The sequence below is a fragment of the Microcebus murinus genome, chromosome 22, assembly GCF_040939455.1.
Source record: "Microcebus murinus isolate Inina chromosome 22, M.murinus_Inina_mat1.0, whole genome shotgun sequence".
NCBI classification, from domain to species: domain Eukaryota; kingdom Metazoa; phylum Chordata; class Mammalia; order Primates; family Cheirogaleidae; genus Microcebus; species Microcebus murinus.
Window position 1 is genome coordinate 25,764,542 of NC_134125.1, and position 22,682 is coordinate 25,787,223.

The window sequence follows — 22,682 nt, forward strand, 5'->3', positions numbered from 1 at the left end:
TCCATAAGCGGCCGGCGGAGACAGGCGCTCACCACAAGGCCGCTGTGTTCTGCGCCGTTTCCCCACTAGGGGGCACTCGTCGAGAGCCCTAGGCAACAGCTTCCGCTTTTGCGCACGCGCACTCCTTGCCGTGGCTTAAGTACGTGAGCAAAGCCGTACGGGGCGCGGTTGCCGCCACTACGCACGCGCATTCAGCGACAGACCATCCCCCTCACCCCCAATACCTGGCCGCCCTTCGCTTTGCGCAGGCGCCTTTAAGGTAGCATTGCAAAGAGGTAGGGGCGCTTTTCCCGCCCGGCCTGGGGGAGTGACGCCAGACGCAGCTTGATGACGACATTTCGGCGCCGGGTGTCCGAATGGCGGTTTCCATCCCTGAGGCAGGCAGCGCTGTGGGTCCCTCGGGTGAGTAGCGGGAGGCGCGCGCTGGACAGCCCCCGCGCCCCAGCGGCTTCCGCGAGCCCCGGAACTCGGGCCAGGCCCTGACCCCTTTGCCCTGGCCGGGCGGCGGGGAAATTGAGGGTCCCGGCTGAGCCCTCTCGCCGTGCCTCTATCCCACTTTCCCGCGCAGCTCGCTCACCCGTCCGGTACGAGCTCGGTTAACGTTCGCTGAGCGAGTCGAGGGAAGGACAGCGCCGAGTTAAGGTCGAGCTTTAGGCTCCGCAAGCGGCGCGGGAGGAAGTGCGAGTGCGAGTCCTGGCTCGACTTCGCGCCCCCTGTGTGGCTAGGCTTCTCCGAGCCTCAGTTTCCTCATCTGCAGTAGGGGCCCCCGACAGACACTAACCAGGACAATTGTGACCCACCGCTGGGGCATGCTGCTGCTTCTCAGGGAGCAGCCAGAGGCAGGCTCTGGCAGTGACACCGTTTCCTCGGCATGACCGGCGTTGCCTGAGGGCTGCGGTTCCCAGAAGAAACCGTAGGGTCCCGAGCAGCTCCCGAAGAACCAGGCTGTTGAAGGAAGGGGATGGGGGGACGCTTGGTGCGCAGCCCGAGGAGGGGTGTGATGGAGTGTCGCCGAGGCAGGGTGGGAGGGGTGTGGAGACACTGCCCTCCCTTAGGAACCCCAGTTAGAGGCCTCTGGGCCTCACTCGGCCGCTGCCTATGGAAGCTTCCTCTGAGCAGAGACGCTTCCACGTCCTCACTCTAAAGCCCTGCCCTTTGCCCTTATCAAACAGTCCACGATGTTATGCTGCTTTGAGCATTTTGCAGTGTTTTCTTTATCAGGTTGGTCAGAAATGAGGCGTTTTATTTAAGTTTTCCTCAAAACCGAAGTTGATAGCTAGTCAAGAATTGAAAAAACCTGGGAGATGTTCCTGTTGTCAATTAGCAGAGGTTCTCATCTCCTCTCAATCCCCTCCACTACCTGTACAAGGCCTTTTTACCCCAGCCTTTCTGCTCTGCCTACACACAGGCTGCCAGTTGCCACCTCAGCACCTTTCCTGGTGCAGTTGGGCAGAGCTGAATATCATAGTAAGACCCTATCTTAAAAAAAAAAGTTTAGCCAGGTGTGGTGTCTACACTAAAACATGGGAATTGGCAGTGGGCAGTGCAGTGTGTGTTGAGTTACACAGACGTTCTCCTGGGCATCATAAAACTACATATTCTCTTGTGTGGCAGATGTTGAGATTTCATCTTTGTTTTTCCACAGTGGTTTGCTAAGGTGGCCATTCTTGATGCTCCACTGGAGGCTGCTATGGCGTTCCCTCATCTGCAGCAACCCAGCTTCCTATTGGTAAATATCAACTGCCCGCATGGGTGTCAGTGTGACAACAGTTGCATAGCTGAGGGCCTTGAGAATTATCTCCACTGACTTGAATAACTGCTTGTTGGTTGTTTTTGAGAGGCGTGTGATGGAAATAATGCCAGAATTGGGGTTAGAATCCTTCAGCTTTAGTTTGCCTCCTTATTACCGCGAGACCTTGGGATTATTCACGCTCTGAGCTCTAGTTTTCTTCTCTATAAGACAAATTGATTCAAGTGCTATTGTCCCTACTCCCCAGGGTATGAGGAAGAGGAGCAAGGGAAAAGGATGTGTGTTCCTGCTCTGTAAAACGTTATGCAGATATGGATTGTTCTAATAATTAATAATCATAACTGTTATCAGTGAAAAATAGAAAGGCCCTGCTGTGCTGGGGTGGCTAAGACTGCACTTTAAATGTTAACATGCTGACAAATTAGGTATGAGGCAAATGTCTGAGATGAAGGTTCCCAGTTTCAGTTCCCAGAAGATGCTTTTTGTAAACATTCCTTTGGAGGAACATTCTTCTTGGCTGTGCCCCACTAGAGCCAATAGGTCTGACTTGTGTCCTGATAGCTCAGATCTCTGTTTCTTACTCAGGCCCTGTGAAATCTACCCTCCTTTGGAGGTAAGCAAGGCCTTAGCTATTGGGAAAGCTCTGCAGGCGGAAATTTGGGTATTTCCTGACATTAATCTGTTTGCACAGAGACCTCTTTTCTCTGTGTAGTCAGGGTGCTTTCCCCACATCCTATGACCTCAGGTACATTTCTTAGTCCTTGTCCTGAATGTTGTCCAGCCTATCCATTGCCTTCATGACTAGTGTCAACTTGCCTGAAACCATCTGTCATTTGAGCCTGCCCTGTGTTTTAAGGGCATGAGTTCAGAGGGTTCACTACTGATTAAGGCCCAGCTCGGTTAAGAGGGCTTGTGCTGTGCCCTTATTTAGATGGACATTCTCACGATCATGGCTTTGTGATCACGGGTAGTCAGTCAGGTGGGAACTTTGCAGTTCACGTGTGCAAACCCAGTGGGCTCGCTGTGGTGTGAGAGGTGCCCTGCATTGTACGGGTCCTCTGCTGCTGCCGGCTGAACCTGGGGCTGACTCCCTGCTTGTGGATCAGCGGAAGTCAGTTCGTTTCTTCTGCTGATATGCAACGCTCCGAGGTAACTGGCCGCCTGTGGAAGGGTGCTGGGAAGCCAGCCCGAGCACTGCGGGTCTAGCGAGCACAGAACTGCAGCCTGTCTTCTAGAGGTATCCTTTGGGCCACTGGCACACACACAACCCCTTGTCCCCTGGAGACAAGGCAATGGCTGTATGTCTGAGTGACACACCTCACTTGGATTTCTGTTTTGACTTGAGCCAAAATATCACCAACAGCTGCAGAGCGAATACGCTCACAGTTTTTTCCCTTTGTTTTGTTTTCCAGGCCAGCCTGAAAGCTGACTGTATAAATAAGCCCTTTGCACAGCGGTGCCAAGACTTGGTTAAAGTCATTGAGGATTTCCCAGCAAAGGTACAAGTCTGCTGGGGTCTCTCTCTGGGGCTTGTCTTTCCTGGAAAACTATCATAGTCACTGATTCCCTCTTCTGAGGCACAGAGGCCTGACCTCTGTGATATCATGACTCATGTTTACGGACATGTTTAACTATGTGAACGTGTAGACCAGCGGTTCTGGACCACAGGTGCTTCTGTCCATCTCGGACATTGGCAATGTCTGAGACATTTTTGGTTGTCACCACTGGGAGCAACAGATGGGACATATGCTCCTGGCCTCTACTGGGCAGAGGCCAAGGATGCTGGAAACATCTGCAGTGCACAGGCCAGCCCCCTGCAACAAAGAAATATCCAGCCCAAAATGTCAATAGTGCCAAGTTTGAGAGACCCTAATGCAAAAACTGAAAATAAGTGTTTAAATCACACCTGGAAGCGTCAATCCCAGGAAGGTAGCCTGGACAAAGAGTTAATACCAAATGGCAGCCGGTCAATTATGTTTCAGGGGCTTCACTCTGAGAAAAGATGTTGCCACCCTTTTTAATAGAACTCTCTTTAGTTCAGACATTTCTGACATTTTAAAAAGTCTTTTAATTACAGGCTGATTTAACTGACACAAGTCTAAAGCAATGGTGCTGGGTATACCATGCGACCCCAGCAGAAGAATCCAAAGCTACTCTTCTCATTGGCATGCTGTACCAGGGTTCCTGTGGATGCAGGACTGTCCCTGTGGGTCTCTGCCAGGGTGGTGTGACCTTCTCAGAAGGAGTGGGTAGGGCAGAGTGCAGGACTTGAGCCGGGGCAGAAGTGGGCACCTGCCCACAGCCTCACTGTTTCAGGAGCTGCATGCCGTCTTCCCGTGGCTGGTGGAGAGCATTTTCGGCAGTCTGGATGGCATTCTCGTTGGCTGGAACCTCCGCTGCCTACAAGGACGGTTGAACCCTGTGGAGTATAGCATCGCCATGGAATTTCTAGATCCTGGGTAGGTAGTTTTGTCACCTTAGAAGAACTAGGTGCTTCCTCAGGGTGATCTCATTTTTAAATCAATCTGTTTCTTAATCAAAAGCTGGGTGTGGTGGCTCGCACCTATAATCCTAGCACTTTGAGAGGTTAGGCAGGTGGATTGCTTGAGAGCAGGAGTTTAAAACTAATCTGGGAAACATAGCGAGACCCCATCTCTACACAAAAATTTAAAAAAATTAGCCATGCACAGTGATGTGTGCTTGTAGTCACAGCTACGTGGGAGGCTACGGCAGGAGGATCACTTGAGCTGAAGAATTTGAGGTTGCAATGAAGTATGAATGAACTATCATACTCTAGCCTGGGCTACAGAGCAAGACCCAAGTCTAAAGCAGTTTGTAGTTCATTTGCTCTATTTTTGTTTGTTTATTTAATTTTATATTCAGTGGCCCAATGATGAAGTTGGTTTATAAACTTCAAGCTGAAGACTATAAGTTTGACTTTCCCGTCTCCTACCTGCCTGTAAGTAAACTGTGATTCTGAGAGTTTCTGGGGACTGCTGGTCTTGCATAGTGGCCATGGTGGTGGGCGGGCAGGGGCTAAGAGGGCTTAGAGGCCTTGTGACAGCGGGCAGAGGAGAATGCCACATTGGCTATTCAGAGTCCAGGAGGCACCACAAATTAGAACTGCAACAGCTACTGATATTTAAAGATCATCCCAAGCTCTGTCAGTGGAGAAGGTGCCATGCTGTCTGGTGTGCTCCTGGCTGAGGGTCACATGGAGCCATGTGACCAGTTGCTTTGCTGTTCTGAGTGTCACATCTTCCAGGGGCAAATTGCAGGGTGCCTTGCTCAGGGGTACAGGAGGCAAAAGAGATGGAGCTCAAAAATGCACTGAGCTGCTGGCCTTGCTGTTTGCAGATTCTTGTGAGGATGATGGGAAAGACCCTAAGCAAAGGCTCTTATGCTCCAACACTGCTCACAGGAGCAGTGTTCCTTCCCCAACAGCCTTCCAGAAGGGCTGCAGTGTGTGTGGGGCACTGCCCGCAAGCCTCCCTCCCTCTCTGTGCAGGGCCCTGTAAAAGCATCCATCCAGGAATGCGTCCTCCCTGACAGCCCTCTGTACCACAACAAGGTCCAGTTTCCCCCAGCCGGAGGTCTTGGCCTGAACCTGGCCCTCAGTATCCTTTAGTGGCCCTGTGGTGGGGAGGCCGGGTGGCTCAGCACATGGTGCCGGGGTGGCCCAACAACTTTGTGGTGTGTTTGCCCCTGACGCTGCCATCAGATCCGTTCGAGTATTATACGTTCTTCTTTGCCCTGAGCCTTATCACTCAGAAGGTATGGAAGGGTCGCCTCTGAGTGCAGTTGGCTGCACCAGTGCCTGCTGGGAGGGGCATGGCTGAGGCCCAGAGCTCCCCTGAGCTTGTGGGGCTCTTGGCATCTGGGCAGGGCCCAGAGCCCACACTGACGACAAGCTTGGTTTTCCAGCCACTCCCTGTGTCCCTCCACGTCCGTACATCAGACTGTGCCTACTTCATCCTGGTGGACAGGTACCTGTCGTGGTTCCTGCCCACTGAAGGCAGCGTGCCCCCCCCACTTTCCTCCAGCCCAGGGGGGGCTAGCGCCTCACCAGCTCCCAGGTAAGGCCGCCCTGGCCATTAAGGGAGTGGCCTGGTCAGTGACATCACCCATGAGGACAGTGGTGCCACCCTTTTCCAAGGTTCCCCAATTGTTCTTATGACTCACTCCCCAACCCCAGCTGTCCAAGCATGGATTTGAAGACAGGGTGAGGGAACATCTGCGTTTTAGTTCTTGGTGTCTGTGGCTGTCACTGAAGCTGTCGGGTCTCTGGCTTCCTTGAGGCCTCACTGTGGTGTGGGAACAGGCTTCTGTTCTACTCTGAGCAGCCCTCCCTGCAGGTGGTGTCTCAGCTCAGCCCCACACTGAGTGGTGGGCAGGCCGGAAGGGTTGTCTATGACGAAAGAGAATGTTAAGAATCTGTGTGGGCCCCTGGTCCAGGTCTTGGCCAGAGTGCAAGGCCCTGAGCTGAAGAGCTTTTGTCAGGCCAAGCAGCCTGAGCCTGACACTGGGGTATTGGGGCAGGGGGTGGCACTGGGGGCCTCCTGCCTGGCTACTCTGGGGCCTCGGTGGGCCCTTATTGGAGGCCTCTTGGCCCACTCCCCAGAAGACCCTCCTGCCCTGACGGCAGCTGCCTGTGCTCTTCTGACCCTCATGACCCATCTCCTTCCCTGGGGGGGCTGCATGTCTGCGTGTCCCCAGATTCTGCTCACTGACCTCTGCTGGCATGTGCAGTCTAGGCCCTTATCCAGAACTCACACATGAGTAGGGTAGCTGAATTCTGCCTTTGAGAGGACAGAACCTGCCCCACCTCTAAGTCCTTCTCGCCCACAGCCTCACCAATCTGTCAGGGTCACTGGCCACTGCTGTCACCTGGGCAACCTCTCTTACCCCATAACTCTCACACCACCACCCTGCTCTCCACACTCTGAGAGCATCTGTTAAATATGTTTTGTTTTGTTTTTTTTTCTGGTCCATGTGAGTAAGTTACAGGACCCCAGCCTCTTAATTTTATCCCTTCTACATGGTATTAGTGGGCACTCTATGATAAGGAAGACTTTTCTCTTCCCCATTTATTTATTTAAGTAATATCAGTAGCGGCCTGGCGGTTGTCATGTGATTAACAGGTTATAATTCATTATTGTTCTTGTTGATTTTGTTGTTCACGTTGCCCCTGGCTTGGCCAGTGGGTGGGAGACCTGTTTCTGTGTCTCTTTCAGGACCCCAGCCATGTCCTTTGCTTCCTATGGCCTCCACCACACCGGCCTCCTGAAGCGACACATCTCCCATCAGACATCTGTGAATGCAGACCCTGCCTCCCATGAGATCTGGAGGTCAGAAACTCTGCTCCAGGTGAGCACAGAGGACATTGGTCTCTTCTTGTTTCAGAGTGAACTGCTCAGCCGCCATCCACCATGTGGGCAGAGTCCCAGAGACGGCCCCTCAGCCTAGGGGGGTTTCTAAACTGTTGGTGTTTTCTTTCTGTGACATTTAGAGAACAGATGAGAAGAAAATGTCATTGACAATGTTTTTCATCCCAGGACTCCTGTCCTTGGGAGTTTTGTTTGGTTTTGCCTGTGGTGACATAATTGTTGCAGAGTCTTTCACTTTTCAGTGGATGTGTGTAAATGTTGTCCCCACTGCACCTTGCCCCTCTGACTTCCTTCCATGTTATTCAAGATGTGTCGTGTGCTCGCTGTCATGTGGGTAGTGAGCCCTGCCCCAGCAGCATTTTCATCATGCTGGATGGTGGGGGGCCTGTGGTAACTCCCCTTTGATTGGCAGGGAGCCCCCAGCTCTTGCGTGTCAGGGGATCCAAACGGGAGGCGGCAGAGACCCTTGTTTGCGCTTGTGGGCTCTAGCCTCTCACACGGGCATGGGCTGGCTCACTCACTGAGCAGTCCTGCTCTTCTGAGCCACCTCCCAGGCCCTGGTTTGTCTTCTGAGCACACATTGGAGATTCAGCTGGTTTTGACCTGGATCCTGGGGCTGACTTGGTAACCACAGCATTGCTGGTGAGAGCATGGAACATGGATCGCATGGGGTTCTGCCTCTCCCACCTCCCACATGACTCCTAGTGTGTAGGATACTGTGCTTTTTGAAACCTCCATGTTATTTTCACAGCAGCCTTGGGACGTCAGACTGGTAGGAATCATCACCTCTGTTCACAGGGGACCATGGTGGCTCAGGCAGCTCCCGGCTGCAGTGGGCTCGGGTTGTGTCAGCCCACGAGGAAGGCAGGTGACCAAGACACAGACTTGCATGGAAGAATTGGAAGTTTCTGTTTCTTGGGCCAATTTTAATTATAAAATACATACAACATGGTGTTTATCGTCTTAAGCATTTAAGAGTGCACAGCAGTGTTAAGTACATTCACATTGTTGTGTATCTAATCACCAAAATGCCTTTTATTTTGTGAAGTTGAAACTGTACCCATTAAACAACTCTCCATTCTCCCCACCCTGACCCCTAGCACCCACTATTCTACTTTCTCTTCCTATGAATTTGACTACTTCAGGTGCTTATATCTAGAGTTTTATTTAGGCTGTAGAGTATTTATTTTTGTGTCAATGGCTTACTTCACTTTAGCATAATGTCCTGAAGGTTCAACATACCACATTCTATTTATTCACCTGCTAGTAAACACTTGGATTGCCTCCACTTTTTAACTGTTGTGACTAACACTGCTTATGGGTGTACAAATATCTAGAGATCTAGCCTTCAGTTCTTCAGGGTATACACTTAGAAGTGAGGTTGCTGGATCATATGGTAATTCTATGTTTAATCTTTTGAGTAAGCACCATAGTGTTTTCTATAGTGGCCGTACCATTTTACCAATTCCCACCAGCAGTGCACAAATGTTCCAATTTCTCTACTTCCTTACCAATACTTGTTATTTTCTGTTATTTTTCTTTATCATAGTCACCCTAGTGTGTGTGAGGTGATATCTTGTCGTTTTGATTTGCCTTTCTCTAATGATTAGTGAGGTTGAGCATTGTTTCATGTGCTTGTGGTCCATCTGTATGTCTTCTTTGGAAAAATGTCTATTCAGGTCTTTTGCCCAGTTTTGAGTCAGATTGTTTGTGTTCTTATTGCTGAGTGTCAGGAGTTCTCTATATATTCTGGATATTACTGCCTTATCAGATACATGATTTGCAGATATTTTCTCCCATTCTGTGGGTTGCTTTTTCACTCTGTCAGTAGTGTCTTTTGGTGCATAAGAGTTTTGATTTTGATGAAGTCCAATTCTCTATTTTTTTTTCTTTTGTTATTTGTCCTTTTGATATCATAGCTGAGAAAGCATTGCCAAATTCAATGTCATGAAGCCTTTCTCCCATGTTTTCTAAGAGCTTATGGTTTTGGCTCTTACATAGCTTGCTGATGCATTTTGAATAATTTTTATATATAGTGTGAGGTAAGGGTCCATCTTCATTGTTCTGCATGTGGATATCCTGTTTCCTCAGCACCATTTGTTGGGGAGACTGTCCTTTACCCGTTGAATGGTCTTGGCACTATTGTCGGAAAGATTTGACCAGCTAATGCTCTTTTGCAGGTTTTTGTTGAAATGTGGCTTCATCATTATTCTTTGGAGTTGTACCAAAAAATGCAGTCCCCTCATGCCAAGGTATGTTTCTACAGTTTTTCTTCCCATCTCTGCCTTTGGCCCTGGTATACCTGCTACTTCTTGTTCTCGGTCTGAGTTTTCGCAGGCTAGATGGTGGGAGCAAAGTCCCACCATCCACCCCTCAGATGCCAAACAAAAGGTGGGTGTTGTTCTCCAGTTCTGGGGAGCCTTGCTCCCTGACAGGTGGGCACTTGAGGGGTCTTGAGGTCTGTCCTTTCAGGGATCCTCTCTATGTGGTTCCAGAGCCCCCTCCCTGGCAGTAGGAATGCGTGAGGTTGTGATGCTCTTGCTGTGGGGGCAGAGGAGCTACAGGTACCTCTGTGAGTTGCGGCCCAGTCAGTCCCCTATACCACCAGCAGTGCCTTTGTTCTTTCCAGTGAAGTGGCAGCCCCGGGCAGCCCCCATCTACCATGGTAACCTTGAGCCTCCTTTGCTGCCCATGCTCCTTTAGAGCCGTTTTCATGGTGGGTTGGGCCCAGTGCCCCACTGCATGCAGCCTGCCTTCCCTTTCCTCTCTCTTCTCTGCTCCCACCCTGGGCAGTACGCTCATTTGCGGAGGTGGCAGAGTCCTTGGAATTGTGCTGGTATCACCATGCCTGGGGCCAGCACCCCAATGCACTAATCAGAGTAAAACGGTGGCAGGGTGTGCTTAGATCCTCCATAGTTAGAGCCACACTCTGCAATAGCTTGGGCTGCTGGACAAAATTTTTGAGGGCATCCTTCGGAATGAAGAATCTGTGGGTGAAGAGTTTAAATTGAGAAGGGTGTCCTGTAAGGTTTCATCTGATTCTGGGGAGAAGCTGTGGGTCTGCTCTTGCTGCAGAGTCTCTACAGCCAGGTGTGTAGCTGTGTTCTCTGCTATGTGGACACTTGGGGCACACCCCCCCTGCTCTCTCAGAGCACAGGGTACCCCACATCTCTACCCTGGGCCTTGAGTCACAAAGAGCCTGCAGTACCCTCCCTGCTCCCAGCAGACTTGCTGCATGTTCCTGGCTGGTGCCCTTGGATGCAGACACTGGGCGTCCCTGGGCCCTGCTTCTCCCCTGGGCCTGAGATGCTTGCTCAGCCCTGTGCACGGGGCTTGGCCTTACACGGGCAGGGACCACTCTGCTGCATTGTCTTCCTGTCTGTTCATCCTGTCTTCTAAGCGAGTTGGAACATGCCTACTTTTAAGGGCCACCCAGGAAAGCCCTTCTGGGGATCTAGCAGGGAGGAAAGCTGTGAGGGGAGATGCCTCCCTGCTCTCCTCCTTCCTGCCCCATCCTGCTCTGTGTGTCTCCTTGGCATCTGGCGAGTGCGTTCTGACCTTCCTGTGTGAAGCCCAGTGAGTGTGCTGCTCGGCCAGGAGGGAGGGCCCTTGCAAGGGCAGCATGTGCGCCGGGCTGGCTCTGGGTTGCGCTTGGCTAAGGGTGCTTCTGCAGGCCTCCACGTGCCAGGGAGCTAGGTGGTGGGGCTGGGGGCCAGACAGCATGCCAGCTGCATTGTCTCCCTGTGTCCTGGGCTGTCCCAGCCTCAGGGTTCCTGCTGCCTCTGGGTGTGTGTGGTCGGATTCTCAGAGGCTCCTGCCCTGCGGAGCCAGGTGCATCTGGAGGGCAGGGGATCCTGGTGAGGTAGGAGAGGCTCTTCCCACAGTTAGAACCGGTGAGCACAGCGCCTCCACTGATTGCCAGAACATAGGCTGTGGAGGTGGGGTGAGGCCCGGCCGGCTGAGGCTGCACTTGCTATCTGTGCTGCCCTCGGGATCTTGTCCCATCATCTCAGTTCTCAGAGTCATTCGTAGAGGGGATACTAATTGGGTTTTACACACATAGAAGTTGATCTGTCCCATGCTGATTTGGTTAATTTCTCAAGCTAATCTAGGGAAATCTAATAAGTTAGATATTTTTCTTTTCTGGGCAGAGTCTTCCTTCCATAATGTGCTTCCCTAAAATTTCTTTTCTGAGTCTAATGGCCTTCAGGGACTTGGTGGCTGGTAGGGTGTCCCAGCAAGAGCCCCGGGCTCCTGGTGTGCTGTGGGGTGCATGTGCCACACAGGGTATGGTCCCAGGGTCGGCTGGGAGGGTGGGTCCCTTCTGGAAGTGCAGCGAGTTGGGCCAACCTCGTGAAATGGGAGAGGCCTTTAGGACCAAGTGACATTGAGGGGCCTCCAGGTGATCTTGAGGGTCTGTCTGTCCCTTGGCCTACACGGCCATGGCTTTGCCTGCCCAGAGTCCCATGTGGGCCTCCAACAAGGGTGGTGTGCTGGCCTGAGGCTGCCGGGACTCTCTTTATTTAGGTTGTCACTGACCGTGCTTTTGTTTTTGTCTTTTGTTTTTTGTTTCTTCTCTTTACTTCTGGGCTGTTCTCACTGTTCTCTTTCTCTCCCCACTTCCCCTCCCTGTCCTGTCCATCTCTGCCCTTCCCCACCCATCCTCTTGTTCTCTACTCTCCCTGCCTTTTCTCTGGCGTCTCTGTCCTGTTGTCTCAGCTGGAGGTTCTGCACTACCGGCTCAGTGTCTCCAGCGCCCTCCACAGCCCTGCGCAGCCCAGCCTCCAGGCCCTCCACGCCTACCAAGTACTGGCTGCTCTCATTTTGTTCCCTTGCCGTGGTAAAGCACGGAGCGTGCGTCAGCACAGTGGCCGGGCGAGGGTCTGGCCAGGGCCAGCTGCGGGTGATTCTGAGGGCTTGTTCCAAGTCTAGTGAAGCCTGTGTGCTGAGAGGAGCCCTCAGATTTATAGACTCACCTGGTCTGTGGCTGTGTGATGGAGCAAGGAGCACATGGCCCTGGCTGGCCGATCCTTCTGCCAGTGGAGGTGTCACAAGTTCTCTGGTGTTGGAGGGCGCCATGCTTGGCCCCACTTTGAGGAAACTAAAATAGTCACTGGCCTGGCTCAACCAGAGGGGCAGGGCCTGGTGCTCAGGAAGTGGCCAAGGATGCTGAGGCCCACGGACTTATGGGTAGTGTGGGGTCTGCCCCATTCAGGGTGGCCCCAGCCTACATGTGAGGCAGAGGGGTGGGGAGTACCAGAGGCTGTGTCCCACAGCCCCCAGAGGCTGCCAGCCCTTGACAGTCCAGCCAGGCTGGCCTTTGCCACTCATAGACTCTTCCCAAGGCAGATGAGAGCAGGCTGTGACCTCATGGAGATCGAGGTCTGCCTGGGCTGAAAGGACAAGTGTGGAGACAGACTTGAGGCCAGTGAAGTGGAGTTCAGACCTGTGCGGCATTTTGGGGACAACAGAGTTAGCTAATTTGTGAGAGATGCAGAAACGTGGAGCTGTGCTCTTGGCCTGAGGTCTGTCCAGTCCAACCTGGGAGGGAGCACACAACAGTTGAACGTTCATTTGAGCACAAGATGAGAGGGTTAGAGGGCCCAGGAAGGAGGGATGTTGTCCTGGGGAAGCATCTGGCTCTGTTCACACACCCCCAATCCCCTCCCAGCAGAAGAGATGGCAAGTGAGGCTGCGCCTCATGGGAAATGCAGGAGCTTTGTGGACACTTCCTTAAAAGCTTAAAAGTGAGCAGGTGGAGGCCAAGTGTAACTGTGGCCAGGGCCCCACATGAGAATATGACCCAGGAGGGGTGCAGAGTTGGAAGAGCCAGTGCGGCCTGGAAACCTGTGGGAAAATATCCTGCAGAGTTCCTGTGGCTGGGCGGGGCGCAGCAAGGGCCTGGCCCTCCATACTCTGCAGGACGGCCCGGAAGCAGGTGTTCGCTCAAGCCGGGGAAGGTGGGTTCTCAGTTCCCGTGTGGGTGCTGTCCCCTCCTCTTAGCCGCAGGGATGATACCATGGGTGAGGATCCCAGGCCAGGTTGGATGGAAGGACCAGGAACGGGACTAGAGCAGGAGAAGGCTCCTGCCGGAGCCTCACCGCCTGGCACTGGCGCCCCTCTGCTCCCCTAGTCTGTTAGTGCTGGGGGGTATTGTGTCCCCTGCTATTCTCCTTCCTTCAGAATCATGCAGATTCATCGCACAAACACGTACAGATACAGACAAGCAGAAGAAACTGCCTCCCACTCTGTAGTTCCATCCTCCGACTTAGCCCCTGACTTGTGGGCTGTGTCACCTGCATGTGTGCAGGTGTTTTCATGGCGGGGAGACCTGAGTTGACAGTGCTGTGGGCAGTGGCCTGTGTGGGGGCTGCTGCATATCGGAGTGTGCCAGGAGGCCAGGCTCTGTGCTGGCCTCAGCGTTGCAAATGTGTTTAAGGCCCAAAGGGCTGATACACAGGTGAGGAGAGGTGTGTGTCTGCCCAGACTCAGGGTCCTGCCTTCAGGCCTCCACCTCCGACACTTCCTGTGCCCCAGTCCACTCACAAGGCTCCCACCTTCACCCCCACAGCTGGCAAACAGGCTTCATCTCGGATCTGGGTATCTAAGGTCCTGCAAATTAAAAGTTAGGCCCACACTCTTGATGGTGCTCCTGGGGGTTTGCTGACCACTGGTCCATGGGCAACAGAGGCAGTGACGCCTGGGCTCCTCTCGGCTGAGCCCCCATCTAGGTGTGTTTAGGAGGGGAGGGGGGAGAAGCTGTGGCCCCAGGGAGCTTTCTGCACACTCCTGGGAGGCAGGCGGGAGGGCCTGGATTCAGAGCTGGGGGCAGATGCCAGCTTGCCCCTACCCCCTGAGGACCAGGATAGGCAGCAGTGCCCAAGGGCACAGCCTAGTGGACCATGACCTGTGCTACGCCCGAGGGTGTAGGGTGGTGCAAAAGTGGGGCTGGGAAGCACTTTGCAAATTTGCCTATCGTAGTGAGCCCTCCACGGGGGGGCAGGTCGTGCAGGTGCCCAGCCAAGCATTCCCCCAACCTGGGGTGCTGGCCTCAGTTGAGACCAAACAGTGTGAGTGCTGGGTGCCAGGCACAATGGTGTCCCGGGACTGGCCCCATTCCCAGCCTGGCTCGTGCCTTCTGTCAGGGAGCAGAGTGATCAGCCCAGGGGCGCATGTGATTGGACCTGGGGGCTGAGCAATTGGGACGCTGCAGACCTCCCTGGGCCCTGACACCCTACTACTTCTCCTCCTCCTCCTCCTCCTCCTTCTCTTCATCCTCCTCCATGGTAGGAGTCATTCACGCCCACCGAGGAGCACGTGCTGGTGGTGCGCCTGCTGCTGAAGCATCTACATGCCTTTGCCAACAGCCTGAAGCCAGAGCAGGCCTCTCCCTCCGCCCACTCTCACGCCACCAGCCCCCTGGAGGAGTTCAAACGGTGGGTGCAGGCCATGGGCTGGGGCTCCTGTGGCTTTTGACAGCTGCCGTGTCATCCTCCCGTCCTCCCCCCTGCCCAGGTGTCACCCACAGCCCCCTCTGCCCAGGACATGGGGCAGGGTGAGGGGTGGTGTCCTTGCTCTGGGAGCAGTGAGGCTCTGCAGGGCTGGGGCTGCACAGCCCTGACTCCTCTCAAGCCTGTCTCCTTGCCTCCGCCCCCCCAGCTGCTGGCCCCTGGCTGCAGCTGCTCCCCAGGCCTTCCCTGCAGCCCTGCCCTCTGCAGTGCAAAGAGCCACGCTGGCCAGAGAGGGGCCCCATCCTGCTGCTCTCTTGTCCCTTCATCCACAGGGGCAGCAGAAGTGGGAGCTCGGCACTATGGCAATCTGCTCCCCATCCCCCATCCGTCAGGAGAAGGGCAGGGACCCGGGCCTGACTCCCGGCCTGACTGGGGCCTGCCGAGCGGGTGACTTGTGTAGGGCTGAGGTCAGGTGCACACAGGAGCCATATTGGCTCCGCCACCTTCGTGCTGTGTGTCCTTGGGACTTTCCTTACCCTCTCTGATGTTGGTTTCCTCTCTGAAGAGTGGGTCTAGCTCCAGGGGTGCCCAGCGCTCTCCAGCGGCAGAGCCTCGCCTCGCTAACAGAGGTGCTGGATGAGCAGCAGGTGACCCCCTCCCCTGCAGGGCTGCTGTCCCGAGGTTTGTCCAGCAGAAGCTCTACCTCTTCCTGCAGCACTGCTTCGGCCACTGGCCCCTGGATGCGTCGTTCAGAGCCGTGAGTGCTTCCCCGTCCCACCTTCCCCTCTGCCCTGCGTGTGGCCCATGCGGGACTCCACTGTTACTGCAGAGGCCTCGGGGGCCACGCTGTTCTGCCTGCTTGGGTTTCCAAAGGCAGCTCTCAGGTGCAGAAAGGCCCCGCGTGCCCCAGTGTCTGAGCAGGCCTGGTCCTGCCCTCACCCGCTGCCCTCGGCTCTTTCAGCTGGGAGAAGCCCGCTGGCGATCCTGGCTTCCAGAGGGCTGCGCCAGGCCTGCCTGTTGTGTCTCTGGGGATGCGGGAAGAGCCCACCACTCCCCAGCATCTGCACTGAGGTCAAGGAGAAGCTGCCAGAACCTGGCGTGGACCCCCCGCCTAGCTGTCTTCTGGGAGCCGGGCTCCAGGCTACTGGAGGATGTGACTAGAAGCCCAGAGCCCAGCCCCACGGCCACCAGCTGCTGGGCCTTCAGAGCACTCCTGTCCCTCCCCAGGTCTTAGAGATGTGGCTGAGCTACCTGCAGCCGTGGAGGTATGCACCTGAGAAGCAGTCACAGAGCAGTGACTCCCAGCCCCGGTGTGTGTTGGAGAAATGGTGAGCCCCTGGCCCCTCCTCCCAGCGGTACACTGGCTGCCCCAGCCAAACGCTGCTCCCGGGGGCATCCTGCTGGCGGCCTGTGCTGTGATCACCTGGCCCTGCCCCCCCAGGGGCCTCCCGGGCTCCTGTCCCAGCCCCTGCCTACTGGGAGCACAGGCCACCCTCCTTGGACTGAGCTTTGCAGTGCCTTGGAATTGATTTCCCAAGGAAGCATCTGTTCCTGTCCTTCCCGGTCCCCATGCCCTTGGCTGTGCCCTCCCGGCCCAGATGTGTGTTCAAGTCACTCTCAAACCATCCCTCACCCTTTCTCACCAGCACAAAGCTGAGTGGTGGCCACTTCATCTCCCGCTCGTTCCTCCTGGCTGCCCCATAACCCCAGGCTGCCTTTGCACCTGGTGTGGCTGGTGATGTCTCCTGTCCTCACCTGAGGCCTTTCCTTTCACCTCTCTGGCGGGTCTTCCCTCTGCCCCATCAGGCTCTGGCCAGCTCTGCTTTGGTGGCCTCAGTCCTCTTGGAAACAGGCCTCATTCTTCCTGAGGATATGTTATCCTCAGAGGGCCTAGGTCCCACCTGCCTGTGTCCTGCCCTTCTCCCTGCCCCCTGTATCCCGCTGAGCTGCCATTATGACACCTTCACAAGGCCTTCTCCAAGGAGAGTCTGGAAACCCAGGGGCATGCAGGGGTTATGGGGGCATGACCAACATCATCCCCGCCTCCAGAGGGAGGTTTGGCCAGGGTCCTGCACAGGCTGGCCCCAACCTGCCACCTCGGTCCCCAGGGCACCCTTTGTTCAGGAGAACCTGTTGATGTACACCAAGCTGTTTGTGGCCTTCCTGAACCGTGCACTCCGCACAGATCTGGTCAGCCCCAAGAACGCTCTCATGGTGTTCCGAGTAGCCAAAGTATTTGCCCAGCCCAACTTGGCTGAAATGATCCAGAAAGGTAAGTCCTCAGCCCAGGGCCAGCCAGACAGGCCCTGCTCTGCTCAAACCGGGGCTCGGCCCTTAGCTGCAAGACAGCAGTATGTCCATGGCTCCCAGGGCAAAGTGGGTGCACATATGCAGGGTGGAGTCTGAGACTAGCTGAGCCCCCTCCCTGTGGCTGCTGCATGCTGGGTGGGGACTGCAGGTAGACTGGGGCTGCAGAGCCGTGAGCCAAGCCTCCTCCGTAATCCCCAATTCTCTTGGTGGCGGTGTCAGGAGGTGATCTTCTTGGTCCCTGTCATGCTTATGTCTTGGCTTTGTTGAGTGTCAGCTTCTTTTGGCCTTTGTCTCCCTGTCAACACTGCCATGTCCCACGTACTGCATGGGAGACTCTGCTAGGCAGGACCTTGGGTGGGCACACCATGGCCACTGCTCCTCAGAAAAGGCAGCCAGTACTCTGTGCTTCTGGAAGAGGTGCTAGGTGTCTGCAGACTTGTGTCCTACCTTCCAGGTGAGCAGCTGTTCCTGGAGCCAGAGCTCGGCATCCCGCACCGCCAGCACCGACTCTTCACGGCTCCCACACTCACTGGCAACTTCCTGTCGCCCTGGCCGCCGGTGGTCACGGATGCCTCCTTCAAAGTGAAGAGCCACGTCTACAGCCTGGAGGGCCAGGACTGCAAGTACACTCCGATGTTTGGGCCTGAGGTCCGCACCCTGGTGAGTGGGTCGGGGTCCCTGGGGCTATAGGGACGAGCAGAGCCAGGGATGGTGCCCACATTTCAGGACAGAGAGGAGGAAGTCTGAGTGTCAAGTTGATACTACTGCACATCCCCTCCTTTTTATTTCCAGGAAAATATCATTTCTTTCTGGTAATGAAGGCAGTGTTTGTTGGGAAATTTTCCCTTTCGAAAGCCCATCAGTTGGTCTTTAAAAGTCCCCCTGATGGCTGTGCATGGTGGCTCACACCTGTAATCTCAGTGCTTTGGGAGGCTGAGGCAGGAGGATTGCTTCAGGCCAGGAGTTGGAGGCTGCAGTGAGCTATGATCACACTACTGCATTCTAGCCTGGGTCACAGAGTGTCTCTTCAAAAAATAAATTAATTAAATAAATTTAAAATTAACAAAAGTACTCACTCAGAAGCCACCCTTTCTGATCACTCACATTCCTCTTGGGGCACCCTGGAGCCACGCTGCATGGGTGGCAGCACATGCCCATGCTGTCAGTGGTGGGGTGTAGGAGCATCTGAGCAAGTCAGCTGACTTCCCTGTGCCCCTGTAGGTCCTTCGCCTCGCTCAGCTCATCACACAGGCCAAGCAGACTGCCAAATCCATCTCTGACCAGTGTGTGGAGAGCCCAGCTGGCTCTTCTTTCCTGTCATGGCTGGGCTTCAGCCCCGTTGACACCAACTGCCCCTACCCAGCCAATGACCTGGACGAGATGGGGCAGGACAGCATCCGGAAGACAGATGAGTACCTGGAGAAGGCCCTGGAGTACCTGCGCCAGATATTTCGGGTACGAGCAGTTGGGTCTACCCAAGGGCCATTGGGGTCCCCTATCCTGAGGGATCCACTCTCTGGCTAGCCCATGCCAGGGCCCTTACAGATGGACCCAGCACTGTGGGGGACAGTCCCTCTCCTGGAGTGTTGTGTCTGGGTCCCCTCGCTGTCACTGTTAGAGGCCAGTGGATGAAGAGCAGGCCTCTGCCTTCACCTTGAAATTGAAAGTAGAGGCATTTCTCTGACAGCTCAGCGAAGCCCAGCTCACGCAGCTCTCACTCGCCTTGGGGACCACTCAGGATGAGAATGGAAAGAAGCAGCTCCCAGACTGCATCGTGGGTGAGGATGGACTCATCCTCACACCCCTGGGCCGGTACCAGGTGAGGGACTGTGTTTTGGAGGCGTCCGCCTGGGCCTTCTGACCCGGCCTCAACTCCCCCGGCCCCAGTGGGCAGAGAGGGCTCTTTTGGGTGGCTTATCAGGATGTCTTTAATATCTTCTGACCTCTCCCTGTGGCCTTGGTTTCTAGATCATCAACGGGCTGCGAAGATTTGACATCGAGTACCAAGGGGATTCAGAGCTGCAGCCCATCCGGAGCTATGAGATCACCTGGTTGGTCCGTGCTCTCTTCCAGCTGTCGTCTGCCATCAACCGCAGAGTGAGTGGGTGGGTGGCAGGGCCAGCCTGGCCTCTTCCAGAAATGGGTTCCAGAGGACGGTCTTGCCCAGCAGTCCCTCCCCTCAGCGTTCCCATTCCATCTGAAAAGCTGGGGTGAGACTGGGTGGAGAGTAGTCTTGGGGGAGGGTTTTTTTTTTTTTTGAGACAGAGTCTCGCTTTGTTGCCCAGGCTAGAGTGAGTGCCGTGGCGTCAGCCTAGCTCACAGCAACCTCAAACTCCTAGGCTCAAGCGATCCTCCTGCCTCAGCCTCCCGAGTAGCTGGGACTACAGGCATGCGCCACCATGCCCCGCTAATTTTTTCTATATGTATTAGTTGGCCAATTAATTTCTTTGTATTTATAGTAGAGATGGGGTCTCGCTCTTGCTCAGGCTGGTTTCGAACTCCTGACCTCGAGCAATCCGCCCACCTCAGCCTCCCAGAGTGCTACTTGGGGAGGGTTTGTCCTGAGCCCTGGGGTGGCCTGTGAGGTGGCACCTGCCGTCCCCAGCCCACCTGTGTCTCTGTCTGTTTCAGTTTGCAGGTCAGATGGTAGCTCTGTGCTCCCGCAATGACTTCCTTGGCAGCTTTTGTCGCTACCACCTCACAGAGCCAGTGCTGGCCAACAGGCACCTGTTGAGTCCCGTGGGGCGGAGGCATGCAGCTAGCCAGGCCCGGGGCCCCAGGCTCAGCCTGCGCTTCCTGGGCAGCTACCGGACGCTGCTCTCACTCCTGCTGGCCTTCTTTGTGGCCTATCTGTTCCGGGTAGGGCCCCTGCTCTGCACCCTGCTCCTTGTCCTGGGCTACATCCTCTACGCCATGGCCATGACGGTGCTGACGGAGCGGAGCAAGCTGCATCAGCTCTGATGGGTTGGCCGCTATCTGCACAGCAGACTGGGGGGTTTGCCTGGGAGGCCACTTCCAAGCTAGACCGTAGTCATCTTTGGGCTGCTAGTGGGTGTTTTCCTGCAACAGGGGAGTCGTTCAGAAGAAACTGAACCGACAAGGGAGAGCAGTTGAGGTGTGACGAGGAAGGGGGTGGCAGTAGAGGGCACATGTACCATGCTGTGTGACAGCCCGGCTGCCAGCCCCTCACTCGCAGCCCGAGGCCTTTTGTTCAGTAACCATTTTAGTATTTTCCTGTGTAAAGTTTAGGAGCCAGTGTGCTGGCTTCAGCCTGTCCTCCCTGGCCCTAGAGGGCAGCCCCCTCCACTCTGGCTGTTCCTAAGGAGCTACCTGACGCCGCTTTCACTCCTGCTGGCCTTCTTTGTGGCCTGTTCTGGGTAGGACCCCTGCTCCGCACCCTGCTCCTTGTCCTGGGCTACATCCTCTATGCCAGAGTGGGTTGTGACACTTCCTCTCCCCATGTGGTACTGGGATGGTGGCTCAGCCTCCTGTCCAGGGAAGAACTGAAGTTTCTAAAAGAAAATCTTAAAAAAAAAACTACAGGGTGGCACTCCTTTGATTCCTAATACAAAGCTACATTTCACGACCACGTTTGGCAAAGTAAGGGTCTATCTTCGTGTTCTCCCAGCCACTCCAGGACTGGGCCATAGAGTTCCACCTTGGAGGAGCCGAGGATCCTCTCAGAACACAAGTGCTTCACCCTGGCCCCCAAGCCATGAGCAGGTAACCCAGTGCCCAGCGTTACTGCCTGCCATACCTCGTTACAAACAGAAACTGGTCCTTGGGCATGGGGAACATCGAGGTCAAGGTTGATTGGTTGGATCTTACCATTTTCTGTTCTACAGCCACCACAGATGGTCAGAGCGTTATGTGTATCTTCAGGAAAATCAAGTGCTCAAAGACAGTGACCTTTTGGTAACACTTAAGTGTTCAAAATGTACAGCAGTTATGTGTTCACTGTCTTAAATCCCCACAGGGTCTCACATACCTACAGATGCATCCTGCAGGTGACAGCAGGGAGAATAGCATCTCAGTGGGATTTCTGAACCAAGCCTTTGTTTTTGTTGTTTTTCTATCATTTTTCAAATTATAAATGTTGGACTTTGTATTTCATCGTAAACTCAGAGTAATGGCATTTGGGGGCCTGTGACCAAAAATCAAACCAAACTTGTAACTGGCCATGGATCTGAATAAACCTGTTGCTCTTCCTGAGTCTTCCAGCGCCTTTGCTGGATCTCCAGTCAGTTCTAGTTCTTGCAGGTGTTCTTTATTTTTCTTTTTCTCCGTGAGGCCAACTTCATCTGAATCATTGAAATCTGTCCGGCAAGTGTAGAGGCAGAGAGCTGGAGCAGAGAGTTCGCACCCATACTGTCCACTTAGTGATCTTCAAAGCTGAGAAAACAAAGCCTAACAGATAAGAGAACAAGTTAGGCCACAGGTGTTTTAGTTAAAGAAAGGGTAGTTGTGAGTTTTTTCTTCAAAGGGGCACTTAGGTGTTGTGAGTTTTTTCCCCTTTCTGCTTGATAGTTTATTTTCATCTGTTAGATAAGTCGTTAGTAAGGCCATCTTTCAAGTGACAGGAGGCAAAGGCTCCTCCTCCTGGGGGGTCATTTTCCCCACATTACTCTTCTCAATGACCCTGTCCTCATCTGTACCCTTGACACTATGACTCCTGTGCTTACAAGAGCATCACTGTTGTGGCGGAGAGGGGGCCTCTTCTGTGGTTTATGGACAAATCTTGTCGCAAGTACCTTCGAGTTTGTTGGGAGATGATTTGTGGTCCTTGGCTAGCCCCAGGAGTTGACACATTTTTGTTATTGTGAGTAGGAACTTGGACACCTTATCAAAAACTCTTCCTAATCAATCTGCCCCCTATTCTTCCTCTCTCTGTGCAGACTTCTCTTGGAAATGTTGCATTGCCACCATGGTATGGTTATGTCTCCATCTCATGTTTCTTTTGGGCACCTCCCATAATTTTGTTCTGTCAGATGATGACCGGAAATAATGGGGGAGCCTAAGGATTCCTCTGCATCTTTTCCTGTCTCATAGGCCAGTGTTTTCTGCTGAAGGGTGTCCCATTTGACCTCTGAGGGGTCTGGGTCAGTGTCTACAAAGTGAGGGTAGTAGGGGCTGTTGGTTTGGCACCAAAGCCTTGAGATTGCACCTTGAGGGCCTTGGTGTGTTGGTGGCTGCAGCACTTAGGAGTGCACAGACCATCTAGGGGGTGGGGGGTGACTTACAAGCACCAAGGTTTGCCACCTTCTTTGGAGACTTAGGAGCAGCTCGTACCACTTGTCCAGGATTGCCACACTTTGCTAACAGTTGTTTGGAAACCCCTCACCATGGGTGACCCCTTGCGATCCTAGAGGGCCACAGGATAAAGAGCTACAGCAGCAAGGAAGGCAGCAACAGAGAAGGTGCCTGCCTTGGCAGCACATACTCTTGTGAGACGCGATTGGAACTTGGGAACTTTCCCACATCTTGGGTTAGAATTAGGCAGTTTGATCCTTTCACGCTCGCTGCACTCATTGAGACAGTGAACTCAGAGTGGTACCACACTCCTGACTCTTGCTAGGGGGAATCATTTCTCACCTGGAGCCTGGTGGCCTGTGTCTCTATCACTGATGAGGTGGAAGGAGAGCTCCATGTCCTGCCCTGCTCACTGGCTGGACACCAAATAGCCAATATAGTCCTGAACACTGCCAGGCCTGTCCCATCACTGGAACAGCACACCTGGCTCAAGGAACATCACACCCCAAGTGAGCCACTGTTTAGGGAGCAATC

At 54.2% G+C, this 22,682-nt stretch overlaps 1 protein-coding gene across 3 annotated transcripts; it reads left to right on the forward strand.

Moving 5' to 3' along the window:
• The first annotated feature begins 176 nt into the window (after window positions 1–176).
• Window positions 177–21,142, forward strand: SMPD4 (sphingomyelin phosphodiesterase 4). Of its 3 annotated transcripts, XM_012776610.3 has the most exons (20): window positions 177–402; window positions 1,646–1,729; window positions 3,163–3,249; window positions 4,067–4,209; window positions 4,634–4,709; window positions 5,259–5,367; window positions 5,472–5,524; window positions 5,675–5,826; window positions 6,985–7,117; window positions 9,318–9,389; window positions 11,857–11,943; window positions 14,428–14,573; window positions 15,255–15,345; window positions 15,816–15,916; window positions 16,697–16,860; window positions 17,353–17,558; window positions 18,120–18,353; window positions 18,586–18,717; window positions 18,867–18,995; window positions 19,530–21,142. In XM_012776610.3, the coding sequence occupies exons 1-20, from the start codon at window positions 328–330 to the stop codon at window positions 19,857–19,859; spliced, it is 2,604 nt and encodes an 867-aa protein (XP_012632064.2). In that variant the 5' UTR covers window positions 177–327; the 3' UTR covers window positions 19,860–21,142. The 3 variants fall into 3 exon arrangements, with proteins under 3 accessions (XP_012632064.2, XP_012632067.2, XP_075852886.1); XM_012776613.3 differs by lacking the exon at window positions 11,857–11,943; XM_075996771.1 differs by lacking the exons at window positions 9,318–9,389; window positions 11,857–11,943.
• Window positions 21,143–22,682: the final 1,540 nt, after the last annotated feature.